Here is a 17,689-nt window from a genome sequence, read left to right on the forward strand (position 1 = left end):
TGCACATATGGCATTTCATCAGGTGAGTTATTATGCTAAGCACTCAGGAATAAAGTACCCAAATCTTTGCTTGATTACTGTTTGTCTTTACATGAGAGTTGGAGATGTTTTCATATTTTATTTTCTTTATTTTTAGATGTGAGAAGGTAAAGCAATCATAAGCAACTTCAAGAGCCAGAATAATGTATGTAGGTCTCAAGGCATCAAGAACACAGTGAGCACTAGAACTCACGTGATTCATAAGCTATGGTCTAATGATATAAGCTATTTGCCCTATAGAAATGCCTTATATCTACATCCTCAAAATTGATCTCATACGGGCCAGGTGGGGTATATAAGACTCTAATACTGTGGTAACTAGAATAGTTTCCCAAGGAAATGGATTTTCAGCATTGTCGGTCAGTCATCTAAAGTATGTGAACGCATCAAGGCTGATGTACTATCAAGGAGTATATGCATATTTCATTTTTAGCTTTCTGCCAGTTTATAAGCCACTCCCTTTAGATTTTTACCAGGAAGAAATAAAATAGAAAAATAATTATTTTTCCAGAACAGAAAGATTTTGGATCATCACCCACAGCAAATTTCATTTCAAGAAATTTAATACTCTCTTCAACACCTGACGATTTTTTTTTTTTTTTTTTTTTTTCCAGTTTTGAAATGTCTAACTTTTGGCAAGCCTAGCTCCTGTTACTCTTATGCACAGAGACAAGAATTTCAGACTGATCATAGCTCAGAGCTTTTTGGTTCTGTTTTTTTTTTTTTACCTAAATTTTTGTTTCAGTTAGTAGAGAAGCTGATTCTTGAAAATGCAGGCATGTGGCAGCTTGGAGAAGACTAAAATGGGAAAAACCTTCAAGTGTTGAAGTAACTGCTGAATGACATCTTAAAATGTCTGCTGCTTCAAAATGTCCCACACAAAACAGGAAACAGGAAAACTTTGTCTCTATTACTACAAGAAAACCACTTTGGTTTCCTGTTAACAGAAAGACATTTCTCACATAAATGAAGCAAGCCCAAGCTCTCATTGCAATTGGTCACTCCTGTACCACCAAAACAGTAAAAAAAAAAAAAAATCCCCAAACCCAAACTTCCACCACAGCACAAGAATTTCTTCACATAAAATTTTGCTTACATGGACTTCCTTGTTACTTTAAGAGACACAAAATAAAGTTTTTGTATTAAATCTGTAATAGACATGTAAGCTCACAGGCTCCCCTATTAGATACAGCATGCCCATATTTTTTTTCTAGTTACAAAATAATTCTAAAGTCCCAAATTCTACATAATTTTAAATAAAACATCACCTCTTCTCTTCCCCTCCCCCTCTCCCTGCTGTCCTAAAACAGCTTTTTTCCCATAAGAAGGTTTCCTTCAAAAAGAGAATAATCTGTAAAAAGTGGTTGTATCACATCATTTATTCCTGTTTTCAGTGAAACCCGGGATTAAGTAAATTATCAGAGCTACATGCAGAAACAATTTGCTAACCCAGCATGAAACCTCTCCCATCTTAGGAAAAGGAAATGTGATCCCATCTCATGCTGGTAGCTCATGAGATCTACACCACCAAAACAGAGAGAGATTTGATTTCCAGAAAAGCCACCAGAGACAGGCTGCAGAAACAGCTGAAATTAGATATCATAATTAGTTACTCCAAAGTCTGCATAGCTAGACTCACTGCACTAATGCAAAAAGGTTTTACTGATAGAGGAATAGCTGTGTGCATGCACACTTTCTCCTGCAAAGTACAAAAAAAGTCCCATGAGGCAGGCTGTTAAAGATTTTTGAACATTCCAAGGGACACAATTTCCCTACACTATGAGTCAATAATGGAAGCCTTCCAAATTCAGACCACCAGAATTTATGCTCAGATACCATTTACCCTAAATATGATTGAGCGGAGCACACAGTAGTCTGAGCTTCTCCTGCCAACGTGGCTCCCTGCCATATCATCTACCACTTGTAGCTGTCAGATTGTGCACTGTTTTTCTCTGGTTGTGTCTTTCACATGGCTGCACAGCCCTTTCTGATGAATCCAGGTGAAAACTGTCACATTAATTAGCAATGTTGGAAAACTAAACCTATTTTACCACCATTTTGACCTTATGTTTCCCACACTTTCCATTTGGTTTCAGTCTAAAAAGTAGCTGAAGAGAATGGGGATAGGCTTCCAACATTGCACTTCCATAAAACCAATACATTTTTCTTGAACACACAGGAAATTTCTAAAGAAATAACTGCATTAAAAGAACCCCATTCAATCATTTTCTGCTCTTTTCTAAGAGGATGGTACAATTAATCCTCAACTCGATTCCAAAAGCTCAACAGCAATTACCTACTGACCATCTGAAAAGAAAGTAACTCAGAAGTTATTTTAGGCTCTCATCAAAACAAATAGTAGAGTTCAGGCAGTCTGAGGACATTTGTCTGTCTATGCATTTGGGAAACCTGTTTTGTATATCTTGATATGAGCACAGCTGTGGGAAAAAAAAAAAAAAAAGGCTGCAAAGCAGTCTCCTTTGTTGGGTGCAAATCTACTGCAGCAAATGGAGTTGGCTGGCTAGGGTTTTGCTCAGAACTGCAAGGCACTGACTAGTCTGGCTCAGTTCAATGGAACTCTTAAGCATGTGCTTGTTTTTAAGATCTAAGTAGTGAAGATGCTTTTGAAGAGAAATGGTATTTACATGACAAACTGCTGGGTCTGCACTTGCAAGAATAAATCTGAAGTGTACAAGCAACTTGACCTCCATTATTTATCAATTTTAGCAGCGGGTAGTTAAAATTGAGAAGGACTATGCAGATCAGTCCTCACTCTCCTAATTTTCATAGTGTGCTCAGCAGATAATTGATTATGTCAAATTCAGGGGGTATCCCTCTCTCACCTTTGAAAAATTACATCCAGGAACAGGATACTTGCAGATGCCCACTGTCAAGAGGGTCTTCTGAGAATAGTCAAAGATAAAAGACTTTAAAATGGGCTCATGTTTTAATGAGGAATTACTAGAAACCAATTTACACCAGGTATTGAGCCTGCTTAATTTCTATCAATGTCCAGTTAGAATTAATGAAATGATAAAAGTACCACTTGTATGAAGACCTCCTGGAAATGTTAGTTTTTTAACCACCCTGCTTTTTGTGTCTGCTTCCCCATTTAGTTACTATCACTCACTTCTAAGTTTCATCTAACTTCTGTTCCCCACCAGCAGACCAGCTCCAATTATTAAGTCTAAACCCTTTTATACCTGAGGCAGTGACGCTATCCTGAGTGCAGTCCTGCACTCAAGTCCTGCATTCAACAAGCCCACGTTTCCCTGACCTTTCTCCAGTGATACCTGTAGCAAAGGAAAGTTGTTGAGTGTCAACAATGCCATCTCAACAATCAGACAGATATATCACTTAGCAGGTGAAAAAGATTTCACCTTACCAATAATACTATTAATATTTGCTTTCTTAATCAAGATACAATAAAAGATATCTTGTATAAGACAAGTGAATATGGCTGCATCTGTATAGTGTATTTTACTTTAAAAGATAAAATCTGTTGAATACCAATGACAATATGTTCACAAAATAGCCAACAGAAGTTCAGATTCCCCCAGTTCTTGTAGTGGCATTAATTGGAGAATGGTGGGTTAATTCATGCTTTTTCAGAAATTGGCACTCTGCAAAGTTCCTCATACTTGCACACATGCTGAAGATGGGAGAAAAAAAAAAAAAAAAAAAAAAAAAAAAAAAACCTGTACAGAGAACTGTGATGCTTAAAATGTAATGATCCTGTAGCAAAATGTCTTAATATATTCATTTTTGTTTGTCCAAAGAGAAATTCCAAAATTTTATAGCAAACTTATATTCCTGCCCTAAATTACACAGATTTTCTTCATCAAAATCTCAAAGTTAGGTTGAAAGACAGAAGAATTTACAGCAGAAGTCCCAGGGTACTCTCCATTCAAGATCCATTATTGTGATTCATAATGGAAAAAAGAACAGAGAAGCATTTCAAGTCACTGTGTAAGTACACTCACATAAGTGGGTCTGGTCCATGTGCTCCTATCTATATTAGGAAATTCAGCATATATAAATATATAAATAAAACATATATACAGTACATAGTCACATTCATATAAACCATGAAATGACATATATTTACAAAAATATTTGCAGCTATGCTTTACACTTTCAGTTCCACATCAGAAATTTAAGTATTTAGCTTCCTCGCAAACTTGATCACCTTGCTATCTAGGAGTCTGAGGTGAACATGTACCTTATATATTCATGATGGTTCAAAAATATGAAAGAAGAAAATAGCCTTCCAGGAAGTTCTGTTAAATCCATAAGAAAAGCTTGAAACTTGTTGAGACATTATTTGCCTCACTGAAGAGCAATTTACATTTTACCAAACATATTGAGAGACCTTCTGTTCTTGATATAGAATGACAATACCTTGGTCTGGTCTGTAAATAAATGTCTAATTCATAAAACACCAGGTATGACACAAACTGGGTGCCTGACAGTGGTCTGTCGTATAAATTCAAACATAACTGCTACTCGATTTGTCTCAGTTCCAACTGGTAGAGCAGTCAAAGTGAATGAATGTAGAAATGAAAATACAAATATCAGGTTACGTTGCCTGGTCAAAAAGTAGAGAGTAAACTACATCCTTTTGGAATTGTTGTAGTTTCCTTTATGAGCAAGTTACACGATTAAAACAACCCCAAGGTTCTGACATTTATACAGTTCACATTATATAGCACTGTGACTTCCAGAATTGCACATATACAATTTACTTCTCCCAATATGGAAAAACATTTCTTCACTGCTTCATAAAATATTCTTCTTAGATATGCAGCCCAGATTCCAGCATGCTGTTTTAATTTGACGGATTTGTTCTTTTGACATGAAATAAGTTTTGCAAAAGGAATGAAAGCTTTGGAGAATGGGTTGTTTTCCTTATGAAGAACACTCGGGAAAAAAAAAAAAAAATCAGAATGCAACAGATTAAAGTGCCTTTACATGAAGACCTGTGGGGAAAAATCTTGCAGTGAACTGTCAATACACAGCCTCAGATAGCACTTTCAGTGATAGCCAATGGTGTTGTCTCTTGTTCCTCACTATTCTCTGTGGACACATCCTGGACCTCCTGTTGCTGATAGATATCTTGGACCAGCATGATGTTTGTGTTCCTCCATTCTCTGTACTTCATTGCTGTCAACTTTGGGTCCTCTAACAACTGGTTAATTGTGGCCAGGTCATGTTCTTTACACTAGGAAGAGAATAAGTAGTTATTTCCCGCAGTCACAGTCAAGCTCATTCTCCATAACAATAACATTCTGGGAACATTGCAGAACCAGGGCACAAGGAGATGACCAATTATCCATTCTCCTGGCAATTTGTTCCTATTTTATAACCAATATTATCAAAGTTAAGTCCACAGCAGAAATTCCTCACAGTTGAAGGCAAGATTATGATTTCATGTAGTTTTGTTTTTATAAGATACTTAGTAAAATTTTATGAATGAGAAGTCATGAAAATCAGACATTAGTTATGTTGCCTCACAAGTTGCATGAAACTAGACATGATAACATCTATTCCTATAATTCAGACAAATCCTAACTTTCTGAAGAAAAAAATACTTGTCCTCCTGAGCACAATTATAAATTCCTGTTCTCTGGGAGCTAGACAGGAAATACTTTTGGATGAAATCCATGCACTGGCAATATAGCTCAGGGGTAGTTAGATCACATGTAGGTGATCTACCACCAGTAGTACCTACCACCAGATACTGTTAACCAATCTGGTCTCTACTGTTAGACAAGAGCAGCTCAGATTGTATATTGCAGGGATCCTGGTTCAACTGTAAGACAGGAACAATCATGTCATGATACAGGGAAAATGAGAACTTTGAGGTCACAGAATGGGTGAAGTTGGAAGGGACCTCTGGAGGTCATCTGGTCCAACCCCCCTGGCTCAAGCAAGACCATTTACAGCAGGTTGCTTAAGACCATGTCCAGGCAGCTTTTGAAGTACTCTGAGGAGGGAGATCCCACCACCAACTCTTTGGCAACCCATGCCATTGCTCAGTCACCCACATAACAAAGAAGTGTTTCCTGATGTTTGCACAGAAATTCCTGTGCTTCAGTTTGTGCCTATTGCATCTAATTCTGTCATTGGGCACCTTTCAAAAGAGCCTTGCTCCATCCTCTTTGCATGCCCCCCTCAGATATTTAGTCATGTCCTCACATTTTCTAAGGCAATCCATCTTTTTGCTGTTCTAGCTCTTATTGCTGATCCATGCAGTAGATCACAGGATAGAGAAACTTCAGTTAGCAACTATAATTTCTACCCTAATCAACCCTCGACTACTCTAACACCTGTGATGCCCAAACCACTTTTCAAATACAAAAAAAAAAAAAAAAAAAAAAAAAAGAACTTGTTAAACGGTTGTTTTACGTTGGTCCCACCCTCAAAACTAATCCTTGTAAGAGGGCTTTTGGCATAAATGCAGAGACACACTGATAGCCTAAGAGCAGAAGAGGAGATAGGGAAGTAGAAGGGAGAGGGAAGTATTTGCAATGCATAGACTTGGTGGCAAAAAGCCATGTTGTGGATTTTTTCTTCTGCTTTAAATCTATTTCCCACATTCATTAAGCCTGTGATGCATTTGCACACAGCTTCCCTCTCTTCCAAACAATCCTAAGCATGTTTTGTTAATGATATATTGTGGCAGGAACATTAATCTGTTGCTAAAGATGTGGAGTCAAAAGGCCAAAATTAAAATTGCACTGAAGCTTGCATAAATCATTTGCTTCAAAACTAAGAGGGTTTTAACTAAAGCACAGTAAATATGGATCAGATGCAAAACTTTTCTGATTCTGAAGTCTCCAATAGATCATTTCCAATTGTCTCATGTCTCACATTTTATGTTAAAAAAGTTGACTTTAAAAGCACATAATCTCACTGATGTAAAGAATATGGCACATTCCCACTGAAAGCATTTGCCTTTTAGACAGGCTAACTCAAACACTGCTGTGCATGGAACTCTGTTCGTGTCTGTGAGAAAATGTCTGTGCTATATTTGTCTTGTCAATTCTCCAATTCCTTGGTTTGAAGAAGGAAAAAAACATCAACACATTTTATGCATTATGAACACTCCAAAAATGGTTTTTCCATATTAAATAAAAGTGTTAGACAAGCCTAAGGTTATAAACACTGCTAATCACAATTTATACAATACTCCTGGGTTAAATCAATGCAAAGTTGTCCTCCTTGCTCATGTCTGACAGAAAGGCTTCTAGGCTTGCATTCAGCTCCAGACTAATAAAATGGATTATCCCAGAAGATACAGCTCCATTTTGTACTGCTTCTTAGATTTATTAGGGAGGCTCATAGCAGGGAAAAACAAAGTATGCTTCCACATTTATTTTCCTGTGCCACAAAATTGGCATACTTTTTAAACTAAATTTCTGCTGTATGATGGGCTCACTTTATTACTGATGCAGAAGAATAAAACTATAGTCAGTGGCACTTCCCTGAAGACTCATTAATACTGAGGAGAGACTTCACTGGGTCTCATACATAGCTTGGAAGCCCTGCAACAGGCAGGATGCCTGTACTCCAACTTGTCTTTTCAAATATGTTTTCAGGAAGTTTAAGACAGACTGGGCACCAAAGCCAACCCTCGCATTGCAACTAATAATCAAATCAACTATTGTGCTGATAGAAGTTTTTACATGTATTTCTCCAGGGTACAATTCCTGAAGCCAAATACACATACTTGAAACATGATACTCAGTTCCTGCTTCTAATGCATACAAAAAGAATCATAGAATGGCTTCGGTTGGGCAAATTCTCTGGGCAGTAAACATAATGAAATTTAAAAATAAAATAAATAATAATAATAAAAAAAGAATCAAGTGAAGCCCCAGGTTTGGATTTGTTCTTTCTCCACTCTACAATTTAAATGTTAGGGTTGAGATTCCTGTTTGCCTCAGTACCATTCAGAAGCAGGTTTTGAAATCCCATGACACTCAAAATGATGCTGGCAGGTAAACAGCCTCATAAATCTCCATATTCCAGACAAATTTATTGGCCCTTTCATGGAATGTCCCCTGAACCCCTCCACCCCTCCAGTTCATGATACGCTTCCAACATAAAAGCAGGATGCTTTGGTTATTAAAAATATTTTAGTTACAGGAGGTCTTTACAATAGCTTTGGCACATCCTGTACATTCCCCTATAATCACATAAGGAAAACTTTTTTTGGCTCAGGGTCATTTTCATGTGCTTTATCATCGATGTCCTTTTTCTGCTCTTCCTTTTTTAAGGCTCCCTTGTTTAGTGTATTCAGCTGAGTTTGCAGGTTTCCCAGCTAACTAAGAGGAGCTTTCTTTATTAAATTTTCCAAATGGGCTGGAATTTCTGCAAGAAGGGTCCCTTCTGAACTATTGCCTCCGTTTCCAGCTCAGATTTAACAACAAAACACAGATCACTATTCCGAATAAAGTAGAAAACAATTTCAAAAACCTAACCAAACTCTCTGGGGCTTTAAATAAATATGTAATTAGAATTTGGCTGATGTCTAGGCTTGCTTTTTTTTTTCAGCCAAACTGTTTCTTTCTCTTAGGCTTTTCCTTGGCTCACTCTGTGACCTCACCTTTAATGTGCTGTTCAGCATTCGAATTTTGTGGAGTTTCTCATTAATGGAGGGATTTTTGCTGCGTTTGATAAATGACTTCCTAAGCTCCTTCTTGGTTGACAGTCGACGATCACCAATGGGAGACAGGCTTGCTTGTTCTAATGACTTGTAAAGTCGCTCCATCTCATCATCATCACATTTTTCCTGATCTGCAAAGCAAAGAATAAAGTGTGTATGAAAATATGAATATGGCAACAGATAGCAGAAACATTGCATTCAGCTGTAAGACTCTTAGCCAAGTCAAAAAGTAATGATATTAGAGTCAAAACCAAGAGTAATTTTTAGAGTAATTAGGCGTATGAGAACGATGTACTACCAAACTCAGACGTTTTTAAGAATCAGGTTATGATCCAAGCAGATATGAGCATATGTTTCCACCGATCGAGTGCTGCTTTAATGATCTAAATATATCACAGACTTTGAACAACTGTCAGTAACGTTACATTAGAATGAACACATTTTGATAGCATCTACACTTATTCACTTTTCCCTTACAAGCTGCACACGGTTAATTACATTTCTACATAGAATCTGACCTGTGAAATGCCATTTGGTGTACCAACTTATTGTCAGGCATAGATAATTATTGAAAATACAAGGAAATTTTTTTTTTTTTTGAGAAAGGAAATGAAACACAGAAATATTGCAGAGGCCAAAAGAGGAGGTCCCTAGAAAACTGATTAAAGCAGAACCCCTTGCGGTACCTGATACCTAAGCCTTGAATTTCAGAGATGGCAGCATAGAATTTGTGTGTGGTACCACACAGAAAAGCTTTGATTATCCCACTTAATTACTCTGAAAGGTCCTAAGCTGAAGCACCATCTTCCATGACAGAGAAGATACGACAGAAAAAGCTAGCAAGCAGCTGAGAATTAAATAGAATGAAATAAGATAAAAATTAAGGCAAATACTTTTTTTTTTTTTTTCAAGAACAAAACAAAAATGAACAGTTAGGAACGCAAAATATACAAGGCATAGATGGAGGCAACTGAAGGACAGTTCAGCAACAGGCTGTGCAACTCACTTCTTCCACACTGCAAGCTTTTCTACTTCAATATTTCCTAAATTTGATATTTTTAGGATGCCAATGAGTCCCTTAAGAGCTACTGGGATAACGTTCATGTTTATTTTACTGGAGACAGCAGTGGCAGTTCTTCTCAAATGCAGTCCTCCACGTGCTGTTTGAACTTGCAGTACATTTTTTCTTTTAACTGAAAGTTAAACATTGACTTTTCTAAATCATCCCCAGTCAGCAAACAAAAGGAAGAAGTCCTCTTGCTCTCTTATGGTGCAGCAAAAAAGAATCCTCCAGCATGTCATCACACTTAGGAAGGAGTCTGCTCCTTATCTTTTCCATGTTTTAAAAAGTACAGCATCCACCTACATCCCCCTTCTTTCTAAATATTTAGGTTATAAGAAAGGTTTATGATATGCTACAAATATTTACCTTCACTCTGTTGCTGGCCTTTTTTCTCTACTTTTTGATTATAAAAAAGCTGCTGTAACTTGACAAGGACTAAATATAGCTTCCTTCATTGGTACAGTGCAGGGGGAGGAAAAGGAGAACCGTTATATATTTAAGAAGCTGTGGGAAATAGAAAAAAAAATGCAAGAATAAGGCATAATACACGGCAGTAGTATTTCCTGAAAACTGTCAGCTCATGCCATGAGGCTTGTAATTATAACTAGCTTCCTGCCTACTTAGTTGGGAAGAAGCATCTGTTTGTTTCATTAGCCATCTCCTTCACAAGACTGGCTCAGCTGTGCTAAAAACCTCACCCTTCAGGACTGTACACAGTAATACTTCCAGAGATAAATTAACCTTTACCAGGTAACCAAGAAAGAGCATACCAAAATAAAATGATGTATTGTTGACCATGTCAATCAACTTTAAAAAATAAACTTTAAAAAATAAAAAACAGTCAAGCCCGGGGAAATGTGGAGTCCCTGTTCCAGACATTTTTTGTGTCTAACTCGTGCTACATCTAAAATGGTAAAAAGGCATCAAGCCTCAGAAAACAGCTCTCTGAACACATTTCTTCCATGCTTCAATACTTCAATATCTTCTGTGCATTTATGGGTAAAGGTAAGGAGGGCAGAAATATTCAGCATATAAAAAGAAGCAGGAGCTGGAGTCAGAAGAGCACAGCAAAATGCTCCCAGGCCATGCATATGATCAGCACTGTGCATTCTGCTCCTTTATTCTTTCAAGCTTGCATCCTCAAACCCTTCTCCTATTTCTTATTCTTCCAACACTTCCATCCCCAGAAGGATTGATCAGGGCCAGGTAATTTCAGAGGGAAAAATGGGATTTCAGGAAACAGTCAGGAAAAAGAAAAAAAAAAAAAAAAAGGAAGAAAAAAAAAAAAAGGTAAATCTGTGGAGCTAGGTATGAGCTGTACAGTGCTCTGATCTCTACCTTTGTTTACACTGATAAGCAACAACCTTCTCCCACAACAGGTACAAAAATAACAAAACAGTACCTTAATATTGTGTTTTTGTTTAGAAGCAGATGCTGTTGCTATTGACAGAGAGTAGTTCTGCCAATAAATTGAGGCCAGACTATCTGGACTTTTAACCCCACTATCCCAAGTGTCATTGAGCCAGCCTCAGAAAGCAAAGCCCATCATCTTCCACTGGCTTGAAGCTGTCAGTGAACCTACTAGATTCATGGTATAAATGTGGAAGGGGGAGAAGTAATGGAGAAAGGGAAGAGGCATTATGTCTAGCAATCAATTAACAAACCCAATAAAATGATCAGTGTTTGATGATCTGTCCAAATGATCAGTCAAAAAAAAAAAAGTAATATTTATCCTCACTCGCACAATGCTGTATTACAATATTTCACAAGCCTCTTTATGCCAGGAAAGTCATTGAAGCACTACCTATAGTTTGCTTTCTCATTTTCTTCACCAAACATATGAAAGAAAATTAAGATTGGAAAACAGAGATAAAGCAAAGTGGCTCAAGGTTTAAGCATAGACCAGATCTTTTCTCCAAAGTATAACATTCACAGCATATTTTCCCACAACTTTGTATTACTTATTTCTCTCTGTACCTGCAGACAGAGCACTGACCTGCACATGAGCAAGTCTCTAACACAAGTACAGGCATTCACCAGTTCTGTATATCTAGGCTTCAGTGACTTGGACTCCCTCTTACAAAACCTGGCCTGTCTAAACCATACTACTGAATTGTTACTAAATATTTGCTTTGCATCACAAAGTAAAAAATCATGCAAAAAGCATATAATGATCAAGCTCAGGCCTTGGTATAAAAACAAACAGATTGTCTGTGTCAGCCACCCCTTCTCTGAGTTCTGCTAAGCTCAAAACGTTTATAATGATGGATATATTCTGCTAGCAAAAACAAATAAATAAATAAACAAAATGGAAAGGTCAGGACCCACTAACGCTGCTCTGAAGTGAACCTTTCCAGCCAAGTCACACAGATTACATCAGGCACATTCACAAACACTTCAAAATGTTGCAAGTTCTCTCTTCCACCTGTACACTTCAATCTAAACACTTTCTGTCTCAGGCACACAAGATAGGAATTTTACTACACCCAACTACAGCACTTCTTGGTCTCATGTTAGTTTGAAGACTAAACATTTTCATTTTTCTCTCAAATCTCTGAAAAGATTAGGGGTAAAGAGCAAACAGCAGCAGTGGAAGCTTATTACATATTGTGTGCATTTATGAGTGCACACACGTGCTGGAACATGTGCATCACCACACATTGTACATTTTTCCCTTCCCTTGGCAACATTAATTATAAGTGATTCTGTTGGGTGATGCCACTGGAAGGATCAGTGAAATACTTATTTCACTTTACTAGCACTTTTGGACATATTATGTAGTACTGTATAGCTCTCTTAGCTTTGTCAAACTCCACAGTGGGGAAAGGGGAAAGAAACTAGTGCTGACCCGAGAAGCCATGCTCTTAGGTATTTTAACACTGCAGAGAAAAACTGTCTATGTTCAGATGATGAAAATAAAGTAATACTTCATGCTAGCCCAAACTTCTTACCAACTGTTTCAGGAGAAGTAAAACACAGTTAGTGGCTCAGTGCCACCTATCTGGAATTTCCCTCTACCTAACAGGAGATATCACAGACAAGAGCAAGCTGCCAGAGGCTCAGCACACCACTTCTGCACCTCCTCAGCTTTCAGCTTCCACCTTCTTGTCGGCCAACTTGTCACAGGTGGGAGACATTACAGTATCGAGACTCCCCACCTTGAAGCAGCAACACAGGAGACTGCCTAAAAACTCTCAACTGTAAGGCTCTTTAAGCTCACAAAAGTGAAATTATCCAGAACTTTTCAAGAAGCAGCTGTGAAAAATCAAGCTGATTGCTTCTCAGTGGTAAAGAAATAGAAATTGGTAAAGTTTTGCAGAAAGAGCATTTTGCATTGAAAACCACCTTCAACAGAATATATCTCACTAACTCTAACCTAAACCCAAGAAAATTAAATACTTGTTCTTCCATTCTTTAACTGGATCTGACAGCTCTCCAGCTGTGCATTAATCCCAAGGAAAAAAACATATATATAATCTTCTTTTTCCTCCTGTATTTGCTATACTTACAAGCTTATTGTGCTAATACCCCTATTTCTGATTCCATCAAACCTTTTGATGTCAATGAACCAACATACAGACCCAGGCTGGGGAGAGGAGAGGAAAACATCATAACCCACTTTTGCCCTTACCTACCCCTACTCACGGTCCCTATCCATTTTCCATAGTAGTAGTGGACTTTCTAATGTGAATATGACGATACCTCAGGGAAATCACATTTCCCACAGAACTACACAGAACAGGAAATATTGAATTAGGAGGGCAAACTCCTCACTGGTAAATGCAGAACTACAAAACTAAGAAGTAAGATAGTGTGGGAGAAAATTACAGGAAAATTACCACCAACAGTCAGAGGCTCTTGACTACATAGCATATTGAATTCAGCAGCGAAGGATGTCATTTTTAACAAGCTGTGACTAAACTGGAAATAACACAAATAAGTATGCCTTGTTCCAAGTTCAGAGGATGTTAACACCATAATTTTCACTGTGATTCCTAAATATTTTTTTATCAGAAGCAAAATAATCATTCAAATACAGTTGTTCTTCCACACAATAATGCTCTCTATAAGCATGCTTCTTTGCTAGTCTCAGCTACAATCCATTTTCTGTAACTTTTGCAGAAGGAGCAGAGGGACTAGAGCACACTAGAGGATCTGTTTTGGCTATTACTGGCACAGGCAGACTCAAGAGGGGAAGAGGATGTTAATTCAGGAAAAAAAAAAAAAAAAAAAAAAAAAAAAAAAAAAAGGAATTGACTACATCCATCTCTTATTTAACCAACTCCTTCCCACAAGACCAACCCAGATAAAATTTAAATTGTGTGTGAAAAGATTTCCAGGTTTCCCAATATATCAACACATGCCAGCTCTTCTACTTGCTACTATAAGCTAAAGTAAAATAAATAAACCAGAAGTGGTACTGTAAAAGTTTCTTGCCAACACACATTAACTTCATGTGGCCATGATCATAAAGCACTCAGGAACCGCAAGGAAGAAGGATGTTATTGCTACAGTAGAAGGTCTCAACATAAATACAAACACACATTCCTGTTCACTTACACTAACCTCTCCATGTCTACAGCTTCCTTTTGTTAACGTTGTTTTTGATGATGGTAGTGGTGGGCCATAATCAGATACCTTCTGTTCCAGCGGTTGCCAGAAGAAACACAAAGGATGGAGTTTGGCTACAAAGTGTGTCTAGTCATCCCAGACAGGACAAGGCCAGCTTCTGGTCACCAAGCACGTAGTCACATACTTGTTTGTATTCCTGTTTCTTGTTTAGTTATCAACTCCTTCATGTCAGCATTGAATCCTTTTGTACATGTAAAAGACTGTTAACGCTAAAGTATTAAATATTCCCACTAAGTGAATTTCAATATAATGCTGATTTCCCTTCAAAAGAGAAAAAAGTTAAACTCTCCTTTTCTGTATCTTTGTGCTACCCTCTGGTACATAACCTCTTCCCAAGAGTTGAGCATTAAGACTGAGATTGTTCATAGTGTTAGAGTTGCTGAAACGATTGTTAAAATATCATTTGGTACCTCTTGCACAAGACACCTACTGTTGCTTAGCATTTTTCTTTAAATAATATTCATCAACAAAATAATCTATGATCCTTTGGCTGCATCTGTTGTTTTTCTTACAGAGATTCACCCATTTATCCTCTTCAACAAACTTTTCTTTCACTGTTTACTTCATCTCTAAAGTTTCTTTACTCTTATCCTATTTACATGAGCTCTTCTCACAAAGCCACAGCTACTCTTTCTTCCTTCTAAGCAACAACTTTTCTCACATTGGCCTTCATTTCTGACTTTTGCCAACATAAACGCTCCTCAGTTCTTGAGAAGCTTTCCCCTCAGCTCTCAGCTTCTATCAGCTACAGCCACGAGTTCCTCATGGGGTTTTGCTAAGCAGAACACAGCTGCAAAGCAGAGTACGTGGCAGGTGACTTTCTATCCTCATAAGGAAAAGGAGAGCATGTACTCACATGAAGGCTCTGTAGGGAGAGCATTCAAAGACTACGGGGCTGTTCTGATAACAGTAGGGCTGGGTTTATGTGCATGGGACACATGCTTTCAGAATACATGCCACTGCAAGGTGGATCCAGCTCCTTCTGGATGCAGCCCCAATACTCTGGAACACAAAGAGCTGCCAGCCATGCACTGTTTGGAAGCATTGCAAAGCAAATAAGATGCATTGAGGTATACCTTTTTGTTTCACATCAGATAACAATGGTGTTCTTAAAATTTATTGCAAATTATGAAGTTTTGCAGATAGTTTTCATCCCACAATTAGAAATTATCTCACAGTATTTGTGTACATCCTTGTCAACTAACTGGAGATGTAAATTCTTGGGGGATAAGACACAGAACCAGAACTGGATCCTTTTTGACAATTTCTATTTGGAACTTAATTGTTACTCTAATATTTTTTCTTTTATTTTTCACCTCATTCCCAAATTGTAATGGCTTCATTAATTTCTTTGCAAATTACTTCATGTAGTTTTTTAGTGTAAATTGAAAAAAAATAAACAGGAAAAAAAAAAAAAAAACTGTCTATCCCCTCCTTATATCTTGCAGAGCAATAAAGAAAAGAAAAATTAATGTATGGTATATATCTTACTTGCTCAACAATGCAACAATGGTTATGATGCAGATAGTAACTAGTGACGTCATACAGTTTCTACAGTGACTGTCCCGTTAAAATGATCTATTTCTGGAATTCCATCACAGATCAGCAGAGTGGTTAGCATGGATGTGTTCTGTGATTAGGGTCAGCCAACAGCTAAGCAGTGAACAGTGAATGAATTAATTTCCCCAGGAACATTTTGGGGACAATTAAACCACCCTGCAAATTGCAGGAATATACCAAAATGAGGATTAAAATGTAAATCAAGGCAGTTTTGTTGGTAAGTATTACTATATCATTGTACGAGCCTATAAAACTCTGCTTTAAATGATTATGAAGTGTCATGCTGAATCTGTCAACATCCATAAAAATACTTGTCATCCTTACAATTATGTTGGAAAGTGTTAACCTGAGCATTATTGCAGAATTGCTGACCATGCCAGAGTAGCATATTCAAAGCAAAGGGTTTATACTTCTGAAGAACAACCACCGAATCTTTCTCAATAGGATCTATAAGCTACTGTGCCCTATATGGCATACAGTCCAACAATCCACCTGAATATAATTAAATATAGGCTCAAATGTAACCTGGGTATCCCTCAGTCCATAGAAATAATATTTCCCAAAGGAATCACTTGGTCAAATTTAACCCTAAAGGTAAAATTATGTAATATAATAAAATATATGTGACAATTTCATTAGGGACTCCATTTCTGCCATGCCCAGCTATTTAACTACTTGCAATGCCAAAACCTGTGGGAAACAAAACATAGACTTTCAAAACATATGCTCATTCTCAGTTTTAATTCTTACTGATCTTCATTTCCACAGAACTCTCTAGCAGGGCAGCTTAGATTTCTAGGGATAATGAAGCTGAGTGCAAAATAACCTGAAATTATCACAGTGACAACTTGTGACAATGAAACTAATATGCCTTACACTTACACTTCCGTGATTCAGCTCTCAGCTCTATTCACGCACAGAGAAAAAAAATAAATAAATTCCCTATGAGTCCAGTGAACTTTGTTTCCATCTTTGCATTTCCTTCAGCCTAAGCTGAATGCATCTTTGTTTTGCACTGGAGTGAGACAACACTGCTCTCTCTTTAATAGAGTACTCTCTTCAATTCTTTGGAAGGATTTTGAATTATGGCCAAAGCTATTGAACAAGAACATCACTTTTTCCTTATGTATTACCTTTCTAGGTAGTGAACTGAATATCTTCTCCTTTCAATGCCTCTTATGCTTCAACTGCTCTTAATGCAGGGAAGAGAAGCTTTGCTCAAAAGGTAAGATATGTTGCCTTGCTATGGCTGTATTAATTGTAAAAACAACCAAATTCTGGGACTATAGCACCTTTATAAATTTAGCAGTATATTTCTACAGCAAAATGACAACACAGGTACCTATGTGATTAAATAAAATCCAGTCCTTAAGGACTTCCTGATTCGGGATCACATTTGTTTCCCCTTGTTTACAATGAAGTTCAATTAAATGAATAGGGAATACATAGTGAAAGTAAACACTACAATTTACATTTTTTAAGGTGGATTGACCTAATTCCCCATTCATTACATCTTCTGTACAGCATTTTCTTAGGGTGACATACTGTGGTTCCAACCTCATGTCATGAAACTTTCCTAAAATTTGAATTCAACCCTAACTAGTAAATGACAGCTGCATTGAAATAAATGAAGCCAATAAAAATATGTCTATGTTATGATTTTATACAGAGGCTATGATCTTAACATACAGGTAACATATGAGAAAACTCTAAATGTACTTACC

At 37.3% G+C, this 17,689-nt stretch overlaps 1 protein-coding gene across 8 annotated transcripts in view; it reads right to left on the bottom strand.

Annotated features, from left to right (window-relative positions):
• Positions 1 to 1,400: 1,400 nt before the first annotated feature.
• Positions 1,401 to 17,689, bottom strand: part of IPCEF1 (interaction protein for cytohesin exchange factors 1) — an 82,912-nt gene continuing 66,623 nt past the window's right edge. For all 8 annotated transcript variants that reach the window (XM_035320513.1, XM_035320514.1, XM_035320520.1 and 5 more), the window contains 2 exons: positions 8,651 to 8,841; positions 1,401 to 5,260 (listed from right to left, as the gene is read on the bottom strand). In XM_035320513.1, coding sequence (XP_035176404.1) covers positions 5,060 to 5,260; positions 8,651 to 8,841 — 392 coding nt within the window. In that variant the 3' untranslated portion in view covers positions 1,401 to 5,059. The remainder of the gene's footprint in view (positions 5,261 to 8,650; positions 8,842 to 17,689) is intronic.

This window comes from Oxyura jamaicensis, chromosome 3, assembly GCF_011077185.1.
Source record: "Oxyura jamaicensis isolate SHBP4307 breed ruddy duck chromosome 3, BPBGC_Ojam_1.0, whole genome shotgun sequence".
Lineage (NCBI taxonomy): Eukaryota > Metazoa > Chordata > Aves > Anseriformes > Anatidae > Oxyura > Oxyura jamaicensis.